This window comes from Opisthocomus hoazin, chromosome 15, assembly GCF_030867145.1.
Source record: "Opisthocomus hoazin isolate bOpiHoa1 chromosome 15, bOpiHoa1.hap1, whole genome shotgun sequence".
Lineage (NCBI taxonomy): Eukaryota > Metazoa > Chordata > Aves > Opisthocomiformes > Opisthocomidae > Opisthocomus > Opisthocomus hoazin.
Genome location: NC_134428.1, coordinates 16,344,575 through 16,366,292, shown reverse-complemented (window position 1 = coordinate 16,366,292; position 21,718 = coordinate 16,344,575). Strand labels below are relative to the sequence as shown.

The window sequence follows — 21,718 nt, the reverse complement described above, 5'->3', positions numbered from 1 at the left end:
GCTGCCATTAAGCAGGAGAGAAGCAGCTTCATTCAGGCACATATTTTTCTGCTTTAGAAGAAGTTTTAATTTGTTCATGGCTGCTTCTGTTCTGCTCTCATGTCTGGAGACTTCACATTTCTTTTTTCTCCTCCCCAAAAATACAGTAGTAAATTGCTTCAAGAACTGAGACAGGAAGGAGCTTGCTGTCTTGGCCTTCTTTGTGCTTCTCTGAGCTATGAGGCTGAGAAGATCTTTAAATGGATTTTTAGCAAATTCAGTTCATCCACAAAAGATGAAGTTAAACTTCTTTATTTGTGTGCAACCTACAAAGCACTAGAGACTGTAGGAGAAAAGAAAGCCTTTTCATCTTTAATGCAGGTAAGACTACAAGTTAGAACAGAAATATTAATGATTTTTCCAGTGCAATGCTTGAATCAACTTCTTTTAAACTGGAATGAACAATAAGCAATGCTATGTTGACATAAGAAGTAAATATAATTACAAGTGGGAGAGAACTTTCTGACCGAATGGGATTCTTTGGTTCTGTTTATGTTAGAAGGGAATGTCAAGTCTTTGTAGGATGATACACATTTTGGTGCATCTTTTTAGTATAATACTGCAGATCCAAGATAAAGAATCTTACTGTGGCCAAAAAGAGAACTCAAGTGGAAGGGTACAAAAAACCCAACCTGTTGATTGCTTTGTGCTACCTCCTATTTACAATTTCTAGCTTGAATTGTAAGTGGATCTGAGAGGGAGTAGGATGTGTGCAGACAAATCTGGTCCTCTGGTTCAAGTTATGGGATCTAGTTTTGGGTGTAGAACAAGTATGTCCAGGTCTGTGCTTCAATTTGATATTTACTTTATAGAGCCAAAAGCTTCAGCAGGAGAAACAGAAACTTAGAACACCTAGTTGTCCCATGGCTAAAGAATTAAAGAAAACAGTATCCCCAAGCCTTGAACCTGGGTCTGCCATATCTCAAGCAAATGCCAATTATTTTCATACAGTGTTGGTGATGCTTTTTACATTTTTCCATCTCACAGAAAGGGCTTTAGGACGTTTCTGTTGTTTGAATCAAAGTAGTTTGCTAAAAAGTGTTCAACACTGAATAAATCTGTGTGTGTCTAATACTGTAACTTTATGACGTGGTGTTTTAGCGAAGTGAAATGTCTAGTGGCTTTGCTTTACTTTTTTAGCTTGTAATGACCAGCCTGCAGTCCATTCTAGAAAATGTGGATACACCAGAGTTACTGTGCAAATGTGTCAAGTGCATCCTTTTGGTGTCCCGATGCTACCCACACATTTTCAGCACCAATTTTAGGGTAAGCTTCCTCTGTGTTTTCTTTCTTGCATAGAAATGTTGGTGCAGTGTGTTGGGTAATTAACCTTTTTTCGAAATTGCTTTCCAGGACACAGTGGACATACTGGTTGGGTGGCATATAGATCACACTCAGAAACCTTCGTTGACACAACAGGTGTCTGGTAAGTTTGGCCAGAGTGTCACTAATATAGTCCACTGGCTTGCAGATGGTGTGGGTTTACTTACTGAAGTCTGGTGCTACTGTCATGGAAGTTGGCATAAAACTAAAATTAGTATCTGGCTACATAACTAGAGACTTTTTTCCAAATTTTTTTAGTAAATTTGTGTTTGCCATTTTATGCCATATATAGGAAAATGGGATGCTGTATTCAGGCTATGTTTAAACATCAGTTATTTTGTGTAACTTTTTAACAATTTTTAATAAGTTTATAGGTCTTTGTGAAAGAATGTATTTCCTATATACTTCTAGAAAATGTTTGTGGTAGAGATACTGTACTGACATTTAAGAAATTGGGAAACTTCTTCCTGTAGCTGTAACAGTTGCCTCGGAGTTATTCCCAGCAAGTCTGTTATGTTTCCTGTGTCACAGTTCTAGACTCTATACTTAATATTTAATTGCTGTGGGGCAGGACTGAACCTTAAAATTAATTTTTAAAGGGACAAAAGAGGGAAATACAATTTATATTTATTTTAAAGACAATTTATTTTAAATTTTCATGCATATGACCTTCTCTTCTCTTAGCAACTTTTACCTCAGCAACATGCAACTAAAATTTAATTTTCATATGTTTCCTTGTTTCCCTGTTTTAATTGCCCTTGTATTCTTAAACAGGATGGCTGCAGAGTTTGGAGCCCTTTTGGGTGGCTGATCTTACTTTTTCTACCACGCTCTTGGGTCAGTTTTTAGAAGATATGGAAGCTTATGCTGAGGTAAACAAGACTATGGTATATACCAGACTTAACTGTTGTGGATTTCATAATAAATCCACAGCTGTGATTCTTATGGATGTATTACATTTGTAGAAAATAAAATTATATGGTATTCGTGGGGAAAAGAGGGTCAAATTATGAATTATACTTAAGGAATGTACAGTGACAATTCTGAACGAATTCTTATGAACTACTTAAATAGTTGCATAGCCAGGCTTTCATCCTTTGTCATAGAGAATACCATGTTATAATAAAAACAATTAGCTGAACAGGAATGCCTTAATTTTTAAAAGCTGCAGTGAAGTTATTTCATGGTCTTTCCTTGTTAATTTCAGAGTTTTTTTGTAGTGACTACTGGGGGGAGAGGGATTCTTAATGCTTCTGTAGATTAGTGGTAATTCTGTCTCTTGTTTTTTTCTTTTTTTTACAAAAAAAAAAAAGTAACAGGTTATATTGTGCAGGAAATTATCAGTTCCTGCTGCACTGATAACTAAGACTTGTTCATTTAATGTACTCTGTTTTGACTTTGTAACCTTTGCTTAGTTAATAGGGTAGAGAGTTTATCTGAAGCTGTCATTAAAGGAAGAGTTTTGGTTTTTTTGGGGGGGTGTTGCCTTCTTCTTAAGGTATATGTGCTCATATGCATATATACTTGTAATTTGGTTATGCTATACTATGTGCTTCCAGCATAATCTGTTTCTCTCAAAGCAGAATAAATAATTTGATTTTATTAGCGTACTTACATGTACACCAAGGCTTCTGATGGTGCAGCATTTTAAGAGTTCGGATTCGCAGACCTCTTTGGCAATGTCAAGCCCACAGAAACCTGTGCTGCTGTTACTGTAGGCACATGATAGAAAATGATTAGTCAGTGCAGTAAGTTGCTGCTTATCATCTTGTCTGCTGAACTGGACAACGTGCATATTCTTAGTCACAGAAGAGTTTTAAGATGACATGGTGTTGACTTAAATCGTGGAGGAGGTGGTTCCAGCTAGTGTGGTTTTATCTCCCAGTGGGGTAGACCAAGGCTATATCTATACTAATGAGGTCAGCATTTCTGTGAGTGTTCCCAGGCGCTGATGCCAGCTGGCATGAAGTAGCCCGCTAGTAAACTCAGTCTCCAGATCAAGGTAGGTGCATGTAAACAGTGTGATGGGAATGGCCACTGGAGCACCCTGACTCCAATTTGTAGATGGGAGTCGTTTGGGAGAGTGGTGAAAGTGTGCTGACAACTGTTGTAACAGTGCAGCAATGTGGATGATCATGTTCCAGGGGCCAGGAACATCACAAGTGTCTGTTTTAATTTACCAGATATAGTCAGAGTACTCTGTTTCAGTGGCTAAACTAATGAGCAGCATCTCATTACTGCTCTCTGACTTGCGCATTGCCATTGTCTGCCTATATCCCATCTTTTTATATATGTGAAGGTAAATATATGGGATAAATACATCTGTAATTGGGTAGTATCTATATATGTCTTGAAAATAGATGAAGTATTTTCAATCTCATATTTTGATCTTTTATGCATGTATTATAACTGTTAATGATGTGTACTGATGTATAAAACTTCTGTGCTGTAGGACCTCAGCCATGTGGCTTCTGGGGAATCAGTAGATGAAGATATTCCTCCTCCTTCAGTATCACTACCTAAACTGGCTGCACTTCTTCGCGTTTTTAGTACTGTGGTGAGGAGCATTGGGGAACGCTTCAGCCCAATTAGAGGACCACCAATTACAGAAGCATATGTAACTGATGTAAGAATTCATGTTTTTCATTTTGTTTGTTGCTGATGTGATTTGTTGCCATATAATGATGCTATTCACTGTAGAGTTTGTTTAGGTTTTGTGAATTTTACAGAAATGTGTATATGCTCAGCTTTGAGCAAATGTATTTTCATGAAGAAATAGGCTACAAGAATTCTGTTAAGTATTAAGGTATAAATTGTGATAGTGGCACATGGGAGTCATAGCAGAAACTAACTGTTTTGGGCATTTTAACTTCATGCAGCTAGGTTTATGCTTATGTTATCTGTCTTTGTAACCCTAATGTTATCGTTTATTCAGATTGCTATGATGCTGTAAAAACTGAATTCAAGTTATGAATTCGATGTTTAGAAAATGTAGAGTTTTTTAATCCGTGCTGAAATTGTACCTGTCAAATCTGATAGCAAAGTCCACTTGTTCCAAAGCGTAGTATAGGATGGTGTAGACTCAGAATAAATATTATATGATATGCTACATAGCTGCTGTACTTCTGTAACAGGAACTGTAAAGGGTGTGAATGATTTTAAAAAAAGAAAAGATAAGATAAAAATACCTGCAGTCGAAATCTTGATGCTGCTGCATGGGCTGCATAACTGGAATTTATGCCCTTGTGGAGTTCTGTGAGGGACAAAACTTCTCGGATAAATAGGTGTATGGATTTTGCAGTTAAATCCAAGACAGTTATGTAACCTGTGTCTTAATCTGCAGAGGATTCTCGTTACAAACGCTCAAGAAAAGAAAACTAGTCTGTCTTACAAGAGGAGTTCTGTTGACATCAGTAGGAATGGAACAGAATTCTGAATAATAAATTTAGGTTTTCTGGGTCTTTATAGGCCTTTAGCTGAGTAGGAAACCCGGCAGCTGAAGGTTTGTTTTTTCTGATACTTCTGAAGTGTAATGCCATGATGTGCATTATTCAGAGTATTCTGATGACAGAATTTAGCAAGCTGCAGAGTAGGTGATGGGACAGGATATCAAATGGATGTGAATATGGTTAAATAGCATGCAATCCTTGTCTCTTTTTAATGGAGTTTGATTTAGATATGTTTTTAATTTTTCAGGTTCTGTACAGAGTAATGAGATGTGTGACTGCAGCAAACCAAGTATTCTTTTCTGAAGCCGTACTTACAGCTGCCAATGAGTGTGTTGGTGTTTTACTTGGCAGCCTAGATCCAAGTATGACCATACACTGTGATATGGTCATCACGTATGGATTAGATCAAATGGAAAATTGTCAGACTTGTGGCACTGATTATATCATTTCAGTCCTGAATCTGTTGACACTGGTTTGTACATATTTTCATTCTTGTGGGTTTTGTGTTGGAAAACACTGCTTTCTAAGCAACCTTGCTTTTTTTTTGGTGTTTGTATTGGATAAAAATTTAAAACTCTTCTCTTCCTGATCACAAGCAAGAAATTCCTCTTCTAAATGCTTGTATTCTTTTCTGTAAAGCTGATGTTGCTAGCTTGTTTATGCATTTGGCTTGTTTCTCTCTGTCTGGCTTGACTGTTGCACAGTGCCATTCTCTGACCTCTGCAGTTGGTAACACAACCTGATGAATTTCAGAATTTTAGTGCTTAATATGTTCTGTTTATCTATTTATATCATGACCTGGGAAATGAGACTTCTTCAAAACATAGGTCTTGATGTGTAGGCCACAAACTTTTAAATCCACATCAATCTGAATTAATCATGGAACTTTCTCAACTGTACCATTAAAGCCTGAAAATAACTAATGCTCTGAATGTGAATTTGGGAAAGCAAATACAAAATACTTGCATTGCTGGGAAGCAGCTTTTTCTAAATACAGTGTATGCAATCTAGAAAAACAGTATTTTAATTAATCTTTAGTAATCTCTTCTAATAAAAAAATAATTCAGGTAGTTATTTATCATTTTGGTTTTTTTTGTCCCCAGGTTGTTGAACAAATAAATACAAAACTGCCATCATCATTTGTAGAGAAATTGTTTATACCAGAGTCTAAACTACTTGTTCTGCGTTATCATAAGGAGAAAGAGGTAAGACTAAGTGGCTTCTACGGCAGTATTACAACAGCCTTCATGCATTTCCTAGGATATATTTATTAAACTGTAAAATCTAACTGTATATCTGTGAAACTTCTGAGAGGGCAGATTTAGCTGGTTCTTGGTTTTGACATTTAGATTTGATAAGGAATGGGTAAGTTCGCCATCATACCGGATAGAAAAGTCCTTTATTGATGTGGCTTTCATACTCAGCGTGTAATGTGGATGATCCAGAAGATAATTAATAGATTCTGTAGGTAAGTAGTACTTAATTATAGAAAACTGAAGATAGGCACTTGTATCAGGCTAGGCTATTTGTAGATAAAGCGATGCAATTTTAAATTCTACGTTGGTGATTAATACATTTTATGGTTTCATGTTAACCAGTTATTATTGTAATTGTTTTATATTCTCAAGGTTGTTGCAGCAGCCCATGCTGTATACCAAGCCGTACTGAGCCTGAAGAACATTCCTGTTTTGGAGACTGCTTACAGGTTGATTCTAGGAGAAATGACCTGTGCTCTAAATAGTCTTCTCTATAGTTTACATCTTCCTGATGCCTGCTCTGAAATCCAGCATGACTCTTTCAAGAAGCGTATATTCAATGTGGATAATGCAATGTTTGTTGTTATATTTGACCTCAGTGCTCTAAGTACTATTGGAAATGCTAAAAACTCATTAATTGGGGTGAGTAAAGACTCTACAGATAAAGTTTGTGTAAGAAGTGTAATAAGACTTTTTTACTTAAAATATACCATAATGTATTTCAGCAGTAGTGAACATATGTGTGACTAAAATGATCATATTTGTTTCCTAACTTATGTTACAGAAAAACTTCCAGTATTAAAACTTAGGGGAAACAGAATGGGTGGATTATATCTCTAGGTGGTGCATAATGAAAAGCATTTTCTAGGGAAGAGCATCGTATCAGTGTTATTCATGGACTGATTGTCATAATAATAATTATTTTTTAAAATCGAGACAGATAAAAGCAGATTTAGTGTGTCTTCTAGCATATCAGCCATGTGAAAACACTTGTTCCAGATCCTCCCAAACAAAAACATATGTTGCTTTTAACAGGTTGTTTAAAAAAGGGAAAGAAAACAGTTACAAATAAGGTCAGAAAATCAATAGAGTTGAATTATTTCCCTTGGGAAGAAGCAGAACACAATAATTAGTGGTATGAAAACTACACTTAGAAGTAGATCCTCTTTATTATCTTTGCATTTGTTTTCATGCAATTGCTATTTTTTTATAGATGTGGGCCCTTTCACCGACTGTGTTTGCACTGCTGAGTAAAAATCTGATGATTGTTCATGGTGACATAGCAGTTCATTTTCCTGCTGTCCAGTATGCAGTACTCTATACATTATATTCCCACTGTTCCAGGTATGAAGATTAATAATTCATCAGTATTTTAAGAGCACTAGGACGAACTGATCTGAATAGAATATATTGTTGGACGGATGAATTTATATAGGCTATTACAATTGAACTTTTGCCCAAACTTCCCTAATCAGTTTTTACTTTCATTAATTGCAGGGAGTCTATCTCAGCCAAGAAAGCATATCCTGTCTTAAAATTTGGCATTTTATTCAAAGGCAGATTAGAAGTCTTAAGTTTGAATAGAGATAACTGAGGGAGAACTCTACTGAAAATAAATAAGGAAAGATTACTTGCTGTTTTGCTTACTATGAGATCTAGGAGAGGTAACGAAATGTAAATGATTTAAACACATTTTGAACTGTATTAGTACAAAATATTGTCAAAGTAAAGGAATATACTAGTTTATCTGTTACTCTGTACATTTCTTGGTTTTGGTGATTTTTTTTCACTAGATAGCAGCCACGGTTGAATGCAGGTTACTGGGCTGCATAAGCTGATGTAAAAGCGTAGATTTGTTCTTTTAGGGCAGGGATCAAAATACTTGGGTTTTGACATAATGTGGTTACTGTGTGGGTGTACATTAGCTTTTGCCACTGGCTTTTTTTGTTTGTTTGTTTGTTTTTGTTTTGGGGGGGTTTGTTATTGTTTTTCCCACCGCCTGTATTTCAGGAAGTATCCCGAATCTTGGGGTGGTTTTATATTTTATGTTTTTCCTTGCCTTTTCAGGCATGACCATTTCATATCCAGTAGCCTCAGTTCTTCTTCTCCCTCTCTGTTTGACGGGGCAGTTATAAGTACTGTAACCACAGCAACAAAAAAACATTTCTCAATCATACTAAACCTTCTGGGACTACTGCTTAAGAAGGATAACCTTACTCAAGATACCAGGTAACTAACATTTTCTTACTAATCAGGAGACTTATTTCCCCAGTAGAATGCCTTAGTTTAGAAACTAGGATAATTTTTATCTGTAAAACTTGGGGTGAATTTAACCAGTCAAGTATTTGGATTTTTTAGACGTTCATAGTGAATTACCTGTGGAAAAAGTAGCTGCTCATTTTTATGCATGAGAACTAGAAGAATTGAAACCATCATGAGATCTATACAGTAAAAGCAGAGCTGTCAAACTTTACTGAAAAAAAAGTTTTTGCTCACTGAAAGTACCCTTTTACAATAGTTACAATCCTGTATTACCAAAATGCTGTGAAAGCTAGGGACATTTTGAATGTTACGGAACCTTCTGTTTAAAAAAAAAAAAAAAAAAGCAAGCTATGGTATAATACTCATCTGCAATGTGAAGTAATTAAATTTATATTGATAGATATCTTTCTGTAGCTGTGTAGAGTGACTAATGCTTTTGTTTTTTGAAGGAGACTTCTTATAACATGGGCTCTGGAAGTGGCTGTTCTGATGAAAAAATCAGAAACATATGGACCATTATTTTCTCTCCCATCTTTTCATAAGTTTTGTAAAGGACTTTTAGCAAACAGTAAGATATCATGTATTTTTACTTATTAACTGTCTTTTACATGGCATAATGAAGTACAAAAGTGACCTTGTCATACACCACTGATAGATGTAACTGTACTTAGTGTTTCATTTACTTTTAGGGATGCTTCCAGTTTGTGCTGTGCAAAACTCACACTCTCCTTCTATAATTTTTCTCAAATGGATCCCTTACCTATTACGTATGCAAACCATTAATTTTCTTAAAGTAGTAATTTGTGATTGTGAAATTGATCTAACAAAAATGTCAGTGATGTGCCAAATCTTACTCGTAAGATTGCATTTTGTTTTATCAAAAGCAGTGGAACCATTACGTAATGTGATGTATTGCTTTGGATTTCAAAACCTGGAAATAGAAATATGGGAACAAATGCTTTTAGTAGCATAATACTAGCAAGAGCAGTAACTTCCCAAGGCCAGGATTGACTAACTTTACGTTAGTTTTTTCTTACTGAAATATATCATGTATAATGCCAATGTATGGAGACCATAGATGGGTTAATCTGTCAGCCATCAGAAAAGGCCTGTAAGTAACATGTAGCACAGGTGGCTTTTTGTTACTAAGCATTTACTTGTTATAGTTAAAAACAGTCAAGGAAATCGAAGGAAAAGTATTGGTTAAAGTCTGTATCTCCTTCTACCAATTATGCTGTAAAAATGTCTTTAGATGTTCTACCACAACCAGAGTAATGCGTAAGTTATCTAATTCTAGCAAGAATAACTTTTTTTCTTTCAACTCCTTAATTCAGCCCTTCTGGAAGATACGAACATTTGTCTTCAAGCATGTAGTAGCCTCCATGCGCTGTCTTCCTCCCTCCCCGATGACCTTTTACAAAGGTACTTGTACAGAATTCTGTATATTATTTGAATTATGCTGTTAATGGAAATGTTATAATCTTTTTACTTCTTGGTGATGCAGGTGTGTAGATGTGTGTCGTGTTCAACTAGTACATAGCGGTGCTCGTGTAAGACAAACTTTTGGAAAACTTCTGAAGTCAATTCCTTTAGATGTCGTGTTGAGGTGAGTTTTTCAGATTAACTTCAATATAGAGAATGATTTAGTTTCTTTCTTCAGTGACATTTATCTGAAAAATAATGCCAGTCAAATGTTATCATACTGTCTTAATTTAAAATCAAAAGGCATGACATGTCTTGCTGTCTCTTCTACTTTGTTACAGGTTTAAGATCAGTAGGTATTACACAAAGGAATTAACAAATTTGATAAACTATGCAGCACTTCTTGCAGCAAATATGAATACTTGTAAGGCCCATGTTATCCAGATCTTCAGCAAGATTATGTCCTGCAGTTTGTCTCAGACCTGAACTCTTAAAGCACACTTTGTCTTAATATCAAAGAGTATACTTATTTCCAGTCATTGCATGTATATTTGTGTGTGTAACTTTTTTGCACAACTTTTTTTGATTTATTCAAGTACATTATAGTATGGGTTGTTTTTTTCCCTCCCTCTTCCTGCAGTAACCGTACCCACACAGAAATACAAGAGATTTCCTTGGCTATAAGAAGTCATATGAGCAAAGCTCCAAGTAATACATTCCACCCACAGGATTTTTCTGATGTCATTAGTTTTATTTTATATGGAAACTCTCACCGAACTGGGTAAGAACTTCTTTTAGAACTGAAAGTCATGGAAGTTGAATTTACAGTAAATAATTCCAAGGTATATTTGGTTTAAAATTTGTAATTATCTTTACAAATACATTGCTTTACCTTCGGTCTTTTTTTTTTTTTTTTACAATTCTCTTGAAGTATTTATAAATATCTTCAAATACACACCCTTTTGCATATCTACCTATGTACATTGCTGCTTGGAAGTAATCCTATGAGCGCTGTTTGAGATCAACAGGGAGCTGAAGTGTGCGGAGTATAAACTTGTTACCACATGAACTTGCATTAACATACTGGTATCTTCTTTCAGGAAGGATAACTGGTTAGAAAGATTATTCTATAGCTGTCAAAGACTAGATAAAAGAGATCAACCAACCATCCCTCGTAATCTGTTGAAGACTGATGCTGTCCTTTGGCAATGGGCTGTTTGGGAAGCAGCTCAGTTTACTGTTCTTTCGAAGTTACGAACTCCTCTGGGTAGAGCCCAAGATACATTTCAAACAATTGAAGGTAATGTAAAGAATATAGTTTATTTCCATGGGATTTTTTTAATAAGGTTGTGCAGCTAAGAACTTTGTGTCCAGGGAAGAAGCACAGTGGCTTTACTTTATGATTCTATAATGGCATCAAGTTGCATCAGGGGAGGTTTAGATTGGATATTAGGAAAAATTTCTTTATTGAAGAGTGGTCAGGCATTGGAACAGGCTGCCCAAGGAAGCGGTGGAGTCACTGTCCCTGGAGGTGTTGAAAAAATGCGTAGATATGCCACTTCAGGACATGGTTTAGCAGGCATGGTGGTGTTGGGTTGATGGTTGGACTTGATGATCTTAGAGGTCTTTTCCAACCTTACTGGTTCTATGATACTTTTCAGTGATTATAGGTTTTAGCATGTTTTTGACTGACACATCAAGAAATGAAATGACAGAAAAGCCGTTGCATAATTAGTTAACTTTTGAGGGATTTTACTTTAGCATAGCTATCCCTTGACACATTTAAATAAAATACTGTCTGGTAACTTTTTTCTCTTGTTTTGGTAAAATGTGTAGGTATTATTAGGAGTCTTGCAGCCCATACATTAAACCCTGACCAAGATGTTAGCCAGTGGACTACTGCAGACAACGACGAAGGACACAGCAGCAACCAGCTTAGGCTAGTTCTCCTTCTACAGTACCTGGAGAACTTGGAAAAATTGATGTACAATGCTTATGAAGGATGTGCCAATGCCCTTACCTCTCCACCCAAGGTTTGTCTGTCTTACAGTGCTGATGTTACTTGAAAGTCTGTTGAATGAACAGTGTTTTCAGGATCGTTCAGGTCTTAACTGTGGAACTTCAGAAGAACTTCTCAAACAAAGTTTGAGACTGTTCGTTTGTCTGGCTTTGACTTTGGCTTATTCCTAGAGAACATGTTTAAAACAGGATTTATTGCTGGAAAACTAACTTGTGTATTGGTAGAAATCAAGGTTAAGTCTGTAATACCTCTAGTTTGTAGCAGTCACTTTTTTGTACATTGTCAGCAGTCCTGTTATAAAGTAACAATTATTTGAGGCTTTAAATTACTTTTTAAGGAATATAATAATTATTTATTAACAATATACCCTTTTGTGTAATTCTAAGTGCAAAACATTCTTCACAGTTGAAATAAGATGTTTAATTACTAGACTTTGACATGACAGTTATATGTAACTTCTAGTCAGTTCATTTCAAGATTTTTAGCATGCCAGTATGCCTGGCCAGTGGTGTACTATGCATAATTTCAGACTATCTGCATTAATAAAATAAAAGATGCAGAATTTTACCTGTTTCTTCATCTCTCAATTGAAAACTCCACTGGATGAAAGCAACCTGTCCTGACTTCAATTATTATAAATATTTAAGTACTTATTGTAACTATTCTGAGTCATACAGAAGAACAGTATTGTAAAACTTTGTCTTTTCTGTCTTTAAAGGTTATCAGGACATTCTTTTATACTAATCGTCAGACATGCCAAGATTGGTTAACGCGGATTAGACTTTCCATCATGAGAGTTGGATTGCTGGCTGGCCAGCCTGCTGTGACTGTCAGGCATGGTTTTGATTTACTCACAGAAATGAAAACTAATAATAGTATCTCTCAGGTACTCTCTTTTCAAACTCTGTAGACTGGCACAAAAATATTCCCACAATATTCTAAAGAGCTAATCTACGACAATCAGTTGCTATTAAACCAACTGGTCTGTAAAACATTGTGTTATTTCAAGCCACGTTTTGAACTCTCATTTCTGTGTCGGCAGACTTTTGTGATTAAGTGACACTGTAGTTTGGAGATTAGGATGTACTGTATACATGTGGCCAAATACTATACATAAATGAATGCTATAGTTTGTTAGCAGTGTGAATTGAGCAATTTCTTTTTAAGTGGAAGGTTCTGCTTAAACCTTATGAAATTTTTGTTTATATTAGTATGAGGCCTTCCAGAGCCTGTGCTAGCATAGTGTCTGTGCTTACTGGTGGGTATGAGCAGGAGGAGGATGTATTGTGAGGATATCTCTCCTTTGTAAGTGACTAGCAGATACATGCAGGGGTGGGATGAGTGGATAAAGTGGTTAAGCCTTCTTAAAAAGGCTGAATAGTTTCTTCAGTGCATGACTTGATTTGCTGAAATATTTTAATAAAGGAGGTTTGGTAGATGTTTATTACTTCCTGCTGTTTATGTATTCTCATACTGATGTAGGTGTAGACTGTCACATAGTGATTGCTAACTATTGACGTTCAGACTGTGGGTTCACAACATACACTCTTCCCTTAGTTCACCTGCTTTTCCAAAAGCAGTGTGATCGGTGGATATGCAGAGTACTTCCCTTGTTGATGCATATAATGAAATGCTGCTTTACCATTTCCAAGCATTTAACCCTCCATATAGTTCTTATTTTATGAGACTTGTAAATAAAGCGTTTGGTTTGATTCTAGGGAAATGAATTGGAAGTGACAATTATGATGCTGGTAGAAGCATTATGTGAGCTTCACTGTCCTGAAGCTATTCAGGGTATCGCTGTCTGGTCTTCTGCCGTAGTTGGGAAGAGTCTTGCCTGGATCAATTCTGTAGCTCAACAAGCAGAAGGACGGTAAGTTTTTCTTGAATAATGACGTTACAAACTTGGGCATTTGTTTCCTTCTTATGCATAATTCTGCTTCTGAATCTTTTAAATAGTGGTGTGGATCGAGGCTACACATCTAATTTCCATGTCAACTAAAGTCATGGTGTCTTTCAGAGATGTCTGATGCACCCAGCATTTTTAGATATTTTAACTTTCAGTTTTAACTAAATTACCAGGATTTGAATATAAATGGTGTTACTAAGCTGTTTTTTTCTTAGTTTTTTGTACACAGCAATGCTATTTTCATATTGTATTTAATTTTCCATTGCAAAATATTATTAATTTAAATATTCTCTAATGAAGTTTCTGACCAACGGCGTGATCTGATTAACTGCCACAGTTTGCCAAGAGAGGAACTTCAAGGGAGATGCTTTGCAGTTTTAGTTCAGCTTTGAAAAAGTGGCTTCTATGTCTATTGAAGTAGAATCTTGGCTGCAGATACAAATAAGTGAGTCAATGTTCCAGATAGGGTATGCCTTCGTTTTGGTGTTTTCATCTCCGTAAAGGAATGCATCCTCTCTTCTATATGAAATGAGAAACAGACACCTTTCATTATTTACCTGCCATGTAAAAATTTCCAACCAAAACGAAAAAAGAGATTTTGTATTTATAGCTGTCTTTTTTCTTTTTTTGTAAGATTGCTTAAAATAATGTGCAGCTTCGTAATACATGTGAAGTTTCTTAGAAGTGTTAAGTTTAAGGTGTGAATTGTTGCCTTGGGCCCAGTTTTACAATCCTCTGTTAAATGAAAGGTAGTTAATCAGTATTCACCTTTACTCAGGTAAAAAGTGCGACAGTCAAACGTGAAGCTCATCCTTCAGTCTGTACATGGTTTGAAGTTGGCATTAAAAGCTGAATGGAAAAGCTTTTTTACTATGCTGTAACCTGGAAATTCAGCTGGTAGATTTGTATTCTGTGTTAATCCCTTTCTTTTGCTGAAGGTGACATGAACTTTTTGAGTGTAGTGGTAAAGAAATGTTTAAAATGCAGTCTATTTACCAAAAAAGAAAACTGGTTCTATAAAATGCTGACTAAAATATTGAACTGTTTAAGGTTTGAAAAAGCAGCTGTGGAATACCAGGAGCACCTTTGCTCCATGACAGGAGCAGATTGCTGCATAACAGGCTTTGACAAAACTGTTCTGAAGTTGGCCAATTCAAACAGTGTGAATAATGCCAGCCCAAAGCATTCCTTGAATGGTCAGTATTTATTGTTTTCTTTTTAAAACAAATACTATTTTCTATGCACATAATATTAGAACATTCAGTGATACAGCCACAGTAATTATAGTTTCTAATTTTTAAATTTGAAAACCTGTTTCTGTCTGCAGTTAAACTGAAGCACTTGGTGCCATTGAAACTAATATTATGTGTAGATATGAGGGTTTGCAGTACTGAGGTCTAGCTGAATGAAACTAAAAATAATAGGTAAAATATTTTGTAATTTACTATTTCTAAATTATTTTACATCATCATAACTTAAGGTTTAGTATTTATGGCATTATTGTATCATAAATGCACTAGTTACAAAGAGTTTTTTAACTACTCAGACTTTGTTGCAGTATTCCGTTTCATCTTTGAGAAGGGACCTTCTTTATTCCTAATTTAGTTCTGTATTCCTGTTTTGATGCTTCTTTACGGATGTGGACTAAACTTTTCCCAAAGGCTCTTTTGAAAAAGTTCTTTTTTTTTTTTTTAAGTGGAAGAAAAATACTGTAAATGTTGTGTAACTTTTGATTTTTTTTTTTAAATTGTTTTTCTTGACAAAAGATTTGAGTAATAGAATTGCTATTTAAAAATATATAAGCATGTGTTTAAGTATATATGCTATTTTTTTGTTTCACAGGAGAAGCTAGAAAAACTGTTCTGACTAAGCCAAGTGACTCTTCACCTGAAGTTATAAACTACTTGGGTAACAAAGCATGTGAATGTTACATTTCCATTGCTGACTGGTCTGCTGTTCAGGAGTGGCAAAATATGGTCCATGACTTGAAGAAAAGCAATAGTAATACCTCAATCAATCTGAAAGCAGATTTTAACTACATAAAGTAAGGATATAATTAATTTATTCAACGGTACCTTAGAGTTCAGTAGCTTAGAACTGAAATACTAAAGTTCTGATGGATTTTAGAAACTGAATGTCATTGAAATACAGGTATGATAAGAAGAAAGTTTTGGGAGGGGGGAAAACTTAGCTGTGATATTTACTAGCCATGCAGATAAGTAAAGAGATAACATCAGTCTAAAGAGTTACTGTGGCTTTCTGACTGCTGAGTTTTCTTAGTATTCAAGAAAACCATCTTTTAATTGAAAGCGAGGTGTATCAATTTCAGTCTGCTTTTACTGGAAGATGCATTCTTTCACACAGCTTAAATAGTAGTAAAAAATAAAATGCCTGTTGGTACAGTTCTTAAACGTATTTTAATTCATTAATCTAATGTAAAAAATATATTTAGAAAGTGATCTTCGTGGCTTAAATTATTATTTTTTTTTAAATGGAATTTAGAATTGTAGCTTGTGCACTTACTTCCAAACCCTTGATATTTGTCCAGTTCACGAAAAAATATTTGTGACATTGAAATAGTCCTTCAAAGTTTAATGGTCCTTTCTGTTTCATTTGACAACTTGATTACTTTCCATCACTGTACCATTGTGGTAAACATTGTAAAATCCTTTTGGCTGAAATTTCTTGACTTGAAAATAAACGCATGGAAAGAAGCTTTGAAATAGAATCTTGCAGGTCTGAAAAGGTGACTACTTCTGTCAGAAAAAGGGGCGATCCTATTTCTTGCTTCAGTAACTCAGTGTGTTGTGCAGGTAATCCATTAGGAGAGTGAGGGCTTGTCATGGATGTGGAAATGTGTCACTTCTGAATGTTCATGGTTTTGTCACCTAAACCCACTGTACTTCTGGTAAACATCACCAGTGCTTCCTGCACTGTTGAAGGGCTCTTGTTGTTTTGGCTGATTTGAGTTAGTTTTCATCCGGATAATTACTGGAATTAAGATACTATATCATCAGAAAAATCCCGTAAGGAGCTACTGAGGATGCACAGCGCTTTGACTCTTCAGCTCCTGAGCAAGCTGAGAAGAGACTCTGTTGTAATGAGGATCAAAATAATGCAGCAGAAAGGGGAGTTTTCACATGCCGAATACTTTTTTTTTCTTTTCTAATGCAGATACTTAAACAATTCCTTCTTCAGTGGATAGTAACAAGAATATTGAACCTTTGAGTCTTGTGTATTCTGAGCCATCAACCCTCTTAACCTTTCAGTGCCTTTTTTTGTGTTGTTCTGTAAAAGTCTGTAATGCCCAAGTTATTTCCTAATGTAGACCAATGAGGTGGCGAAAAAGAGTTAAATTCACTGCTTCGGGCTGTTAAGCAGTATAAATTTGTATAATCTATCACCTGCACAATATTTGAGTATTTCTGGAATTTTGGTTACATGTAAACTGAAGAGCTGAAACCATGGCCTCATGAAATTCTGCCCGAAATCTTACTTTTCTGTGCACAGAGGGTGGGGGAGATGTTTTAGGGTTCTCTGTGTTTGTTTTTAAACTCTTCCAAAGTCAGCCTTTTTCTTCCTGACTATGGTAGAAGAGTGTCATGTATAGTGTGATGATAATACAAAAAGCTTCATAGCTAGAGAGGTGTTTTTTCCTGTCACTTTGATATTGAATTTATTCATTTGGTGCAGTGCTATTGCCCTTTATTGATCTATGTGAAATAGGGATTTTTTTGCTTAGAATTAATTGTAAGTGCTTTGTAGTATTTTGAGTCAGGCTTGAGTCTTTCTGTTTTGCTATATAAAATATTTAGCAACTGGAATGAAGTAAGAAACGTGAAAATAAAAGTATAAACATTGAATTGCAGATCTTTGAGCAGCTTTGAGTCTGGACAACTTACTGAATGCACTGAACAACTAGAATTATTACCAGGAGAAAATATCAACCTACTTGCAGGGGGATCCAAAGAAAAAATAGGTATAAATGCATAAGTTAACATTACTTCAAATAAAAAAGTAAATATTTCTTCATGCATCTGTCTCTCTAAATGACAGACTGAAACTTCTGAATGCAGTTTGCTGTGTTCAGTGGACTGACCATAAACCTTAAGAATCTAACTTCAAGATGATTGGCATTGGTAATTCTAAATGTTGATACAAGTGTGTATTCTGGAGTTAATGTGTTTGTTTATAAGTAATCTATCATCAGTTTCTAACAGGAATACATATATACATATATTTTATATATATATATATATATATATATATATATATATAAAAGTTTTTTTTTTTCCAAACTTCCTCGTTCTCAACAATGCATTCTTAGACTCTGACAGTCTGGCAGTTCCAGTTGGTTTCAACTGTTTAATCTCCATGTAGACATGAAGAAACTCCTTCCCAATATGCTAAGTCCTGATCCAAGAGAACTTCAAAAAGCAGTTGAAGTACAGCTTTTGAGAAGTTCGGTATGTCTGGCAACAGCTGTAAACCACATAGAACAGGAGCAAAAGTGGCAGTCAATATCTGAGTAAGTTGAAATGTGCAATGAATGAATGTAATACATTGTGAAAAGCTGTTCTAGTTTGTTAAACATAACTTTGAAGAGCAAACTCTGCTTTGTACTCCAGCATATGTGTTAGTTTGCTACCAGTTTTAGCCGTTGTGAGTTACAAGCTTACTGAGGAAAAATAAGATGGTATTTCTTGGAGATTAGGTAGTTTTTTAAGTTGATAAAGTACTGATTCTTGCCAGTTTCATAATAAAGTAGCGTATCATAACTTGTGCGTGATATTGCAAGATTTTCTTATCATCTCTTTGAAGATGTTGAATTTGCTTTTTCTTCAGTAATTTTGATATCACTGTTTACTCTTAAAATCTAGCTAACAAAAATGACTGTTCTGATTCTTTTATTTCAGAAATGTTGTAAAGTACTTAAAGCAAACATCACGAATTGCTATTGGACCTTTAAGACTTTCCACGCTCACTGTGTCTCAGTCTTTGCCAGTGTTGAGCACTCTTCAGTTGTATTGTTCTTCTGCTTTGGAAAACACTGTGTCCAACAGGCTGACATCAGAGGTATGCCTGTGTGTTTAAAACCTAAATTGGAGTAATGTCTTTCTCCATGTCATGAAGTATTGAATATAGAACGTACGTTAATTGTTTTGACGATTGTTATTCATACTGGAAAAAGACCTCATTTAGTTTTCGAACGTGCCTTGACCCAAGGTTTTTTTAAGTTTATATCTCAGTTGGATGACTTTTATAGTTATAAATATACCATCTCTTTCAATTACACTTACAGTATTTTTAAAGTTTTATCGGTAATTGCTTTTTAGAGATATGTCGATGTTTCTTCTCTGAATACATTATAACACTTATTCATACAACACACGCATAATTTGCTTTAAAAGTAACTTAGAAATATTTATTAAAAAACAATCACTTAGCGATTAAAAACTCTGTCAAACTGAACCAGCATGAATGATCTAATTTTTAATCCCACTTTTCAGAACAGTTCTGCTTGATTTTGAGCTATTCTTAGTGTTGTCCTCTCAAAATCAAGCATGTCTTACTAGGGTTGCATAAAGTATATTTGCATTTTATTAGTTAATGATAGAGTGGCTACTAATACAAATAATGAATTTTACTCTGCACTAAAGTGGTCTTTGGTTTTAATAAATGAAAAGACATTTCAGTATGTCTCTCATGACATCTGTGCAACTTCTATGCCTCTTTCAGGACTGTCTTATACCTCTCTTCAATGATGCTTTGAGGTCATGCAAACAGCATGATGTGAGGCCATGGATGCATGCGCTGAGGTACACAGTGTACCAGAATCAATTGATGGAAAAACTTAAAGGTATATAAGTTCTCATTTTAGTGTTACGCAAGGTAGATGCAGAATTTGAACTTAAATCTTCTGCTGAAAGCAGCAGCTGTGTCTCTTTCTATTATTTAGATGGGTTACTGCTTAGAAGCCAAATTTTAGTTATTTAGGTGTGTTGCTTTACAACTAGGGGTTTCAATTACTACTGTTATGTAGACAGTGTTAAAAAGAAAAAAAATACTCTGAAATGCTTAGCAGTTCTGTACTCTTCTAATTGCACTTTACTTACTCATCTCTTCATACTTTAAGTGCTTTCACTTTTGAACACTTCAACACTGTCAGTAATGGGTCTTTAAAAACAGTCACAAAAGTCATTTAAATGTGCAGTATAAGAGGGGATAGGAGAAAAAGAAGTTGTATCAGGGGACAAGTAGATTTCTTAGTGAAGAAGAATGCTTATAGTGGAAAAAAATTACTATTTTTGCCCAGCATATAATCTATGGATATATTTTTTTTTTTTCCATTTCAGATGGGGTATATAAATACTCTAGGCAGAAATTAAGTCATCTAAATTTCTGAAGGAGTTGTTAGGAAATTTTCATGAAAGAGCTGAGCAATTTTTTACTGATGGCCATGTACAGAATACGTTGGGCAGAAATTATCTGTATAACCCAGGTGCAATTATTGTTTGTATAATAATTTTGTTTACAATGTCTTGCTTCCTTCAGAACCAACAGTCCCAATTAAAAGCCATCTAATGGAGCTGGGCTTAACAGCAGCGAAATTTGCACGGAAGCGAGGAAATATTGCCCTAGCTACACGACTGCTTGCCCAATGCAGTGAAGTTCAGCTAGGAAAAACCACCACTGCACAAGACTTAGTCCAGCACTTTAAAAAATTGTCTGCACCGGGTCAGATAGATGAAAAATGGGGTCCTGAACTTGATATTGAGAAAACAAAACTGTTATACACAGCAGGTGAGTACTTGCTCATTATGTTGTAGATACTTGATCTTCTTGTCCTTATAACCAGGCTAATTCCTCTGACCTCAAAGAACTCATAATAGGACAGTTTCATTAGGAACTGATTTCATCCTATTGACTGCTGTGTCAGTCTGAAAATGTTTTCAGAAGTCTTTTCTTGCTTGTCATTTTGAAGTTCAAAAGCGAATTTTCTTTGTAAAAATATATTGTTACAAGCTGTATCTGAATATGCTGAATTTCAGAAGAAGTGTTTTGAATAAAGTTAACACTCTAATGAAGATATGGTTTTCATGACACGCAGGTCAGTCAACACATGCCATGGAAATGCTGAGTTCTTGTGCCATATCCTTTTGCAAATCTGCCAAAGCTGAATATGCAGTTGCTAAATCTATTCTCACACTGGCAAAATGGATTCAAGCAGAATGGAAGGAGATTTCAGGACAGTTGAAACAAGTATATAGAGCTCGACAGCAGCAGAATCACACCGGTCTCTCTACCTTGTCTAAAAACATATATAATTTGATTGATCTCCCAGCTGTTAATACATTAGAAGAAGAATATCCTAGGATCGAAAGTGAATCGACAGGTAGATTTGTTATCCTTCTTATTGATTTTTTTGTTAAATTAGTTAATGATGATTCCACTGAGGGATAGCATCCGTTATATTGATAAAGACTCAGTGCTCCGTCACTCATGCATTTGTTTTCCTAATACACGTATAAACAGTGTGTGTTTTGTTCGATAGGTAACTATACACATTTAAAAAACTCAAACAGCTGAATACTGGTACTTCGTATTTCTTTCACATTTTTCTCATTCAAGTGGTGGTGACCTGAAGAAGAAACTGGAATCCATTTATTTTGCATGAGGAGGATATCAAATTTTGTTGTGTTTTTGTCTGCTTTTAGCTCCTGTATTTGCTAAAGTTTGAATGAGATCTTTGAGATTAAGCATCGACAGGATTTATATTTTAAAGGCCCTGATAAGTGTGAAAAGCAGTTACCTTGGGTTTTTTCATTATCTTTAATCTATACTTAAATTGAACACTTCAGTTGTTGCCACAAAATGTAATCTAGTTCCGAATTTTCGGCAGACTTCAGCTGTCAAGATAAAGTTCTTTTTTTGCTTAAACATAGATTTCATAAATAACTTAGTTCCTCACTTGCAGAGTCAGAATTATTTTAGATCTGTTAATGGATGTTAAGTGGTAGATGCTTTCTGACTTAAT

General features: G+C 35.3%; 1 protein-coding gene across 2 annotated transcripts in view; it reads left to right on the top strand.

The window, feature by feature from the left end:
- SMG1 (SMG1 nonsense mediated mRNA decay associated PI3K related kinase) overlaps positions 1-21,718 on the top strand; it is a 72,346-nt gene that overhangs the window by 23,499 nt on the left and 27,129 nt on the right. For both annotated transcript variants that reach the window (XM_075436859.1, XM_075436860.1), the window contains 26 exons: positions 147-360; positions 1,180-1,305; positions 1,393-1,465; positions 2,137-2,234; positions 3,815-3,988; positions 5,059-5,283; positions 5,915-6,016; positions 6,440-6,709; positions 7,281-7,411; positions 8,135-8,296; positions 8,779-8,897; positions 9,664-9,751; positions 9,834-9,935; positions 10,392-10,532; positions 10,852-11,051; positions 11,588-11,784; positions 12,490-12,657; positions 13,490-13,644; positions 14,731-14,876; positions 15,523-15,724; positions 17,550-17,659; positions 18,061-18,208; positions 18,597-18,756; positions 19,420-19,540; positions 20,236-20,484; positions 20,792-21,076. In XM_075436859.1, coding sequence (XP_075292974.1) covers positions 147-360; positions 1,180-1,305; positions 1,393-1,465; positions 2,137-2,234; positions 3,815-3,988; positions 5,059-5,283; positions 5,915-6,016; positions 6,440-6,709; positions 7,281-7,411; positions 8,135-8,296; positions 8,779-8,897; positions 9,664-9,751; positions 9,834-9,935; positions 10,392-10,532; positions 10,852-11,051; positions 11,588-11,784; positions 12,490-12,657; positions 13,490-13,644; positions 14,731-14,876; positions 15,523-15,724; positions 17,550-17,659; positions 18,061-18,208; positions 18,597-18,756; positions 19,420-19,540; positions 20,236-20,484; positions 20,792-21,076 — 4,166 coding nt within the window. The remainder of the gene's footprint in view (positions 1-146; positions 361-1,179; positions 1,306-1,392; positions 1,466-2,136; positions 2,235-3,814; positions 3,989-5,058; positions 5,284-5,914; positions 6,017-6,439; positions 6,710-7,280; positions 7,412-8,134; positions 8,297-8,778; positions 8,898-9,663; positions 9,752-9,833; positions 9,936-10,391; positions 10,533-10,851; positions 11,052-11,587; positions 11,785-12,489; positions 12,658-13,489; positions 13,645-14,730; positions 14,877-15,522; positions 15,725-17,549; positions 17,660-18,060; positions 18,209-18,596; positions 18,757-19,419; positions 19,541-20,235; positions 20,485-20,791; positions 21,077-21,718) is intronic.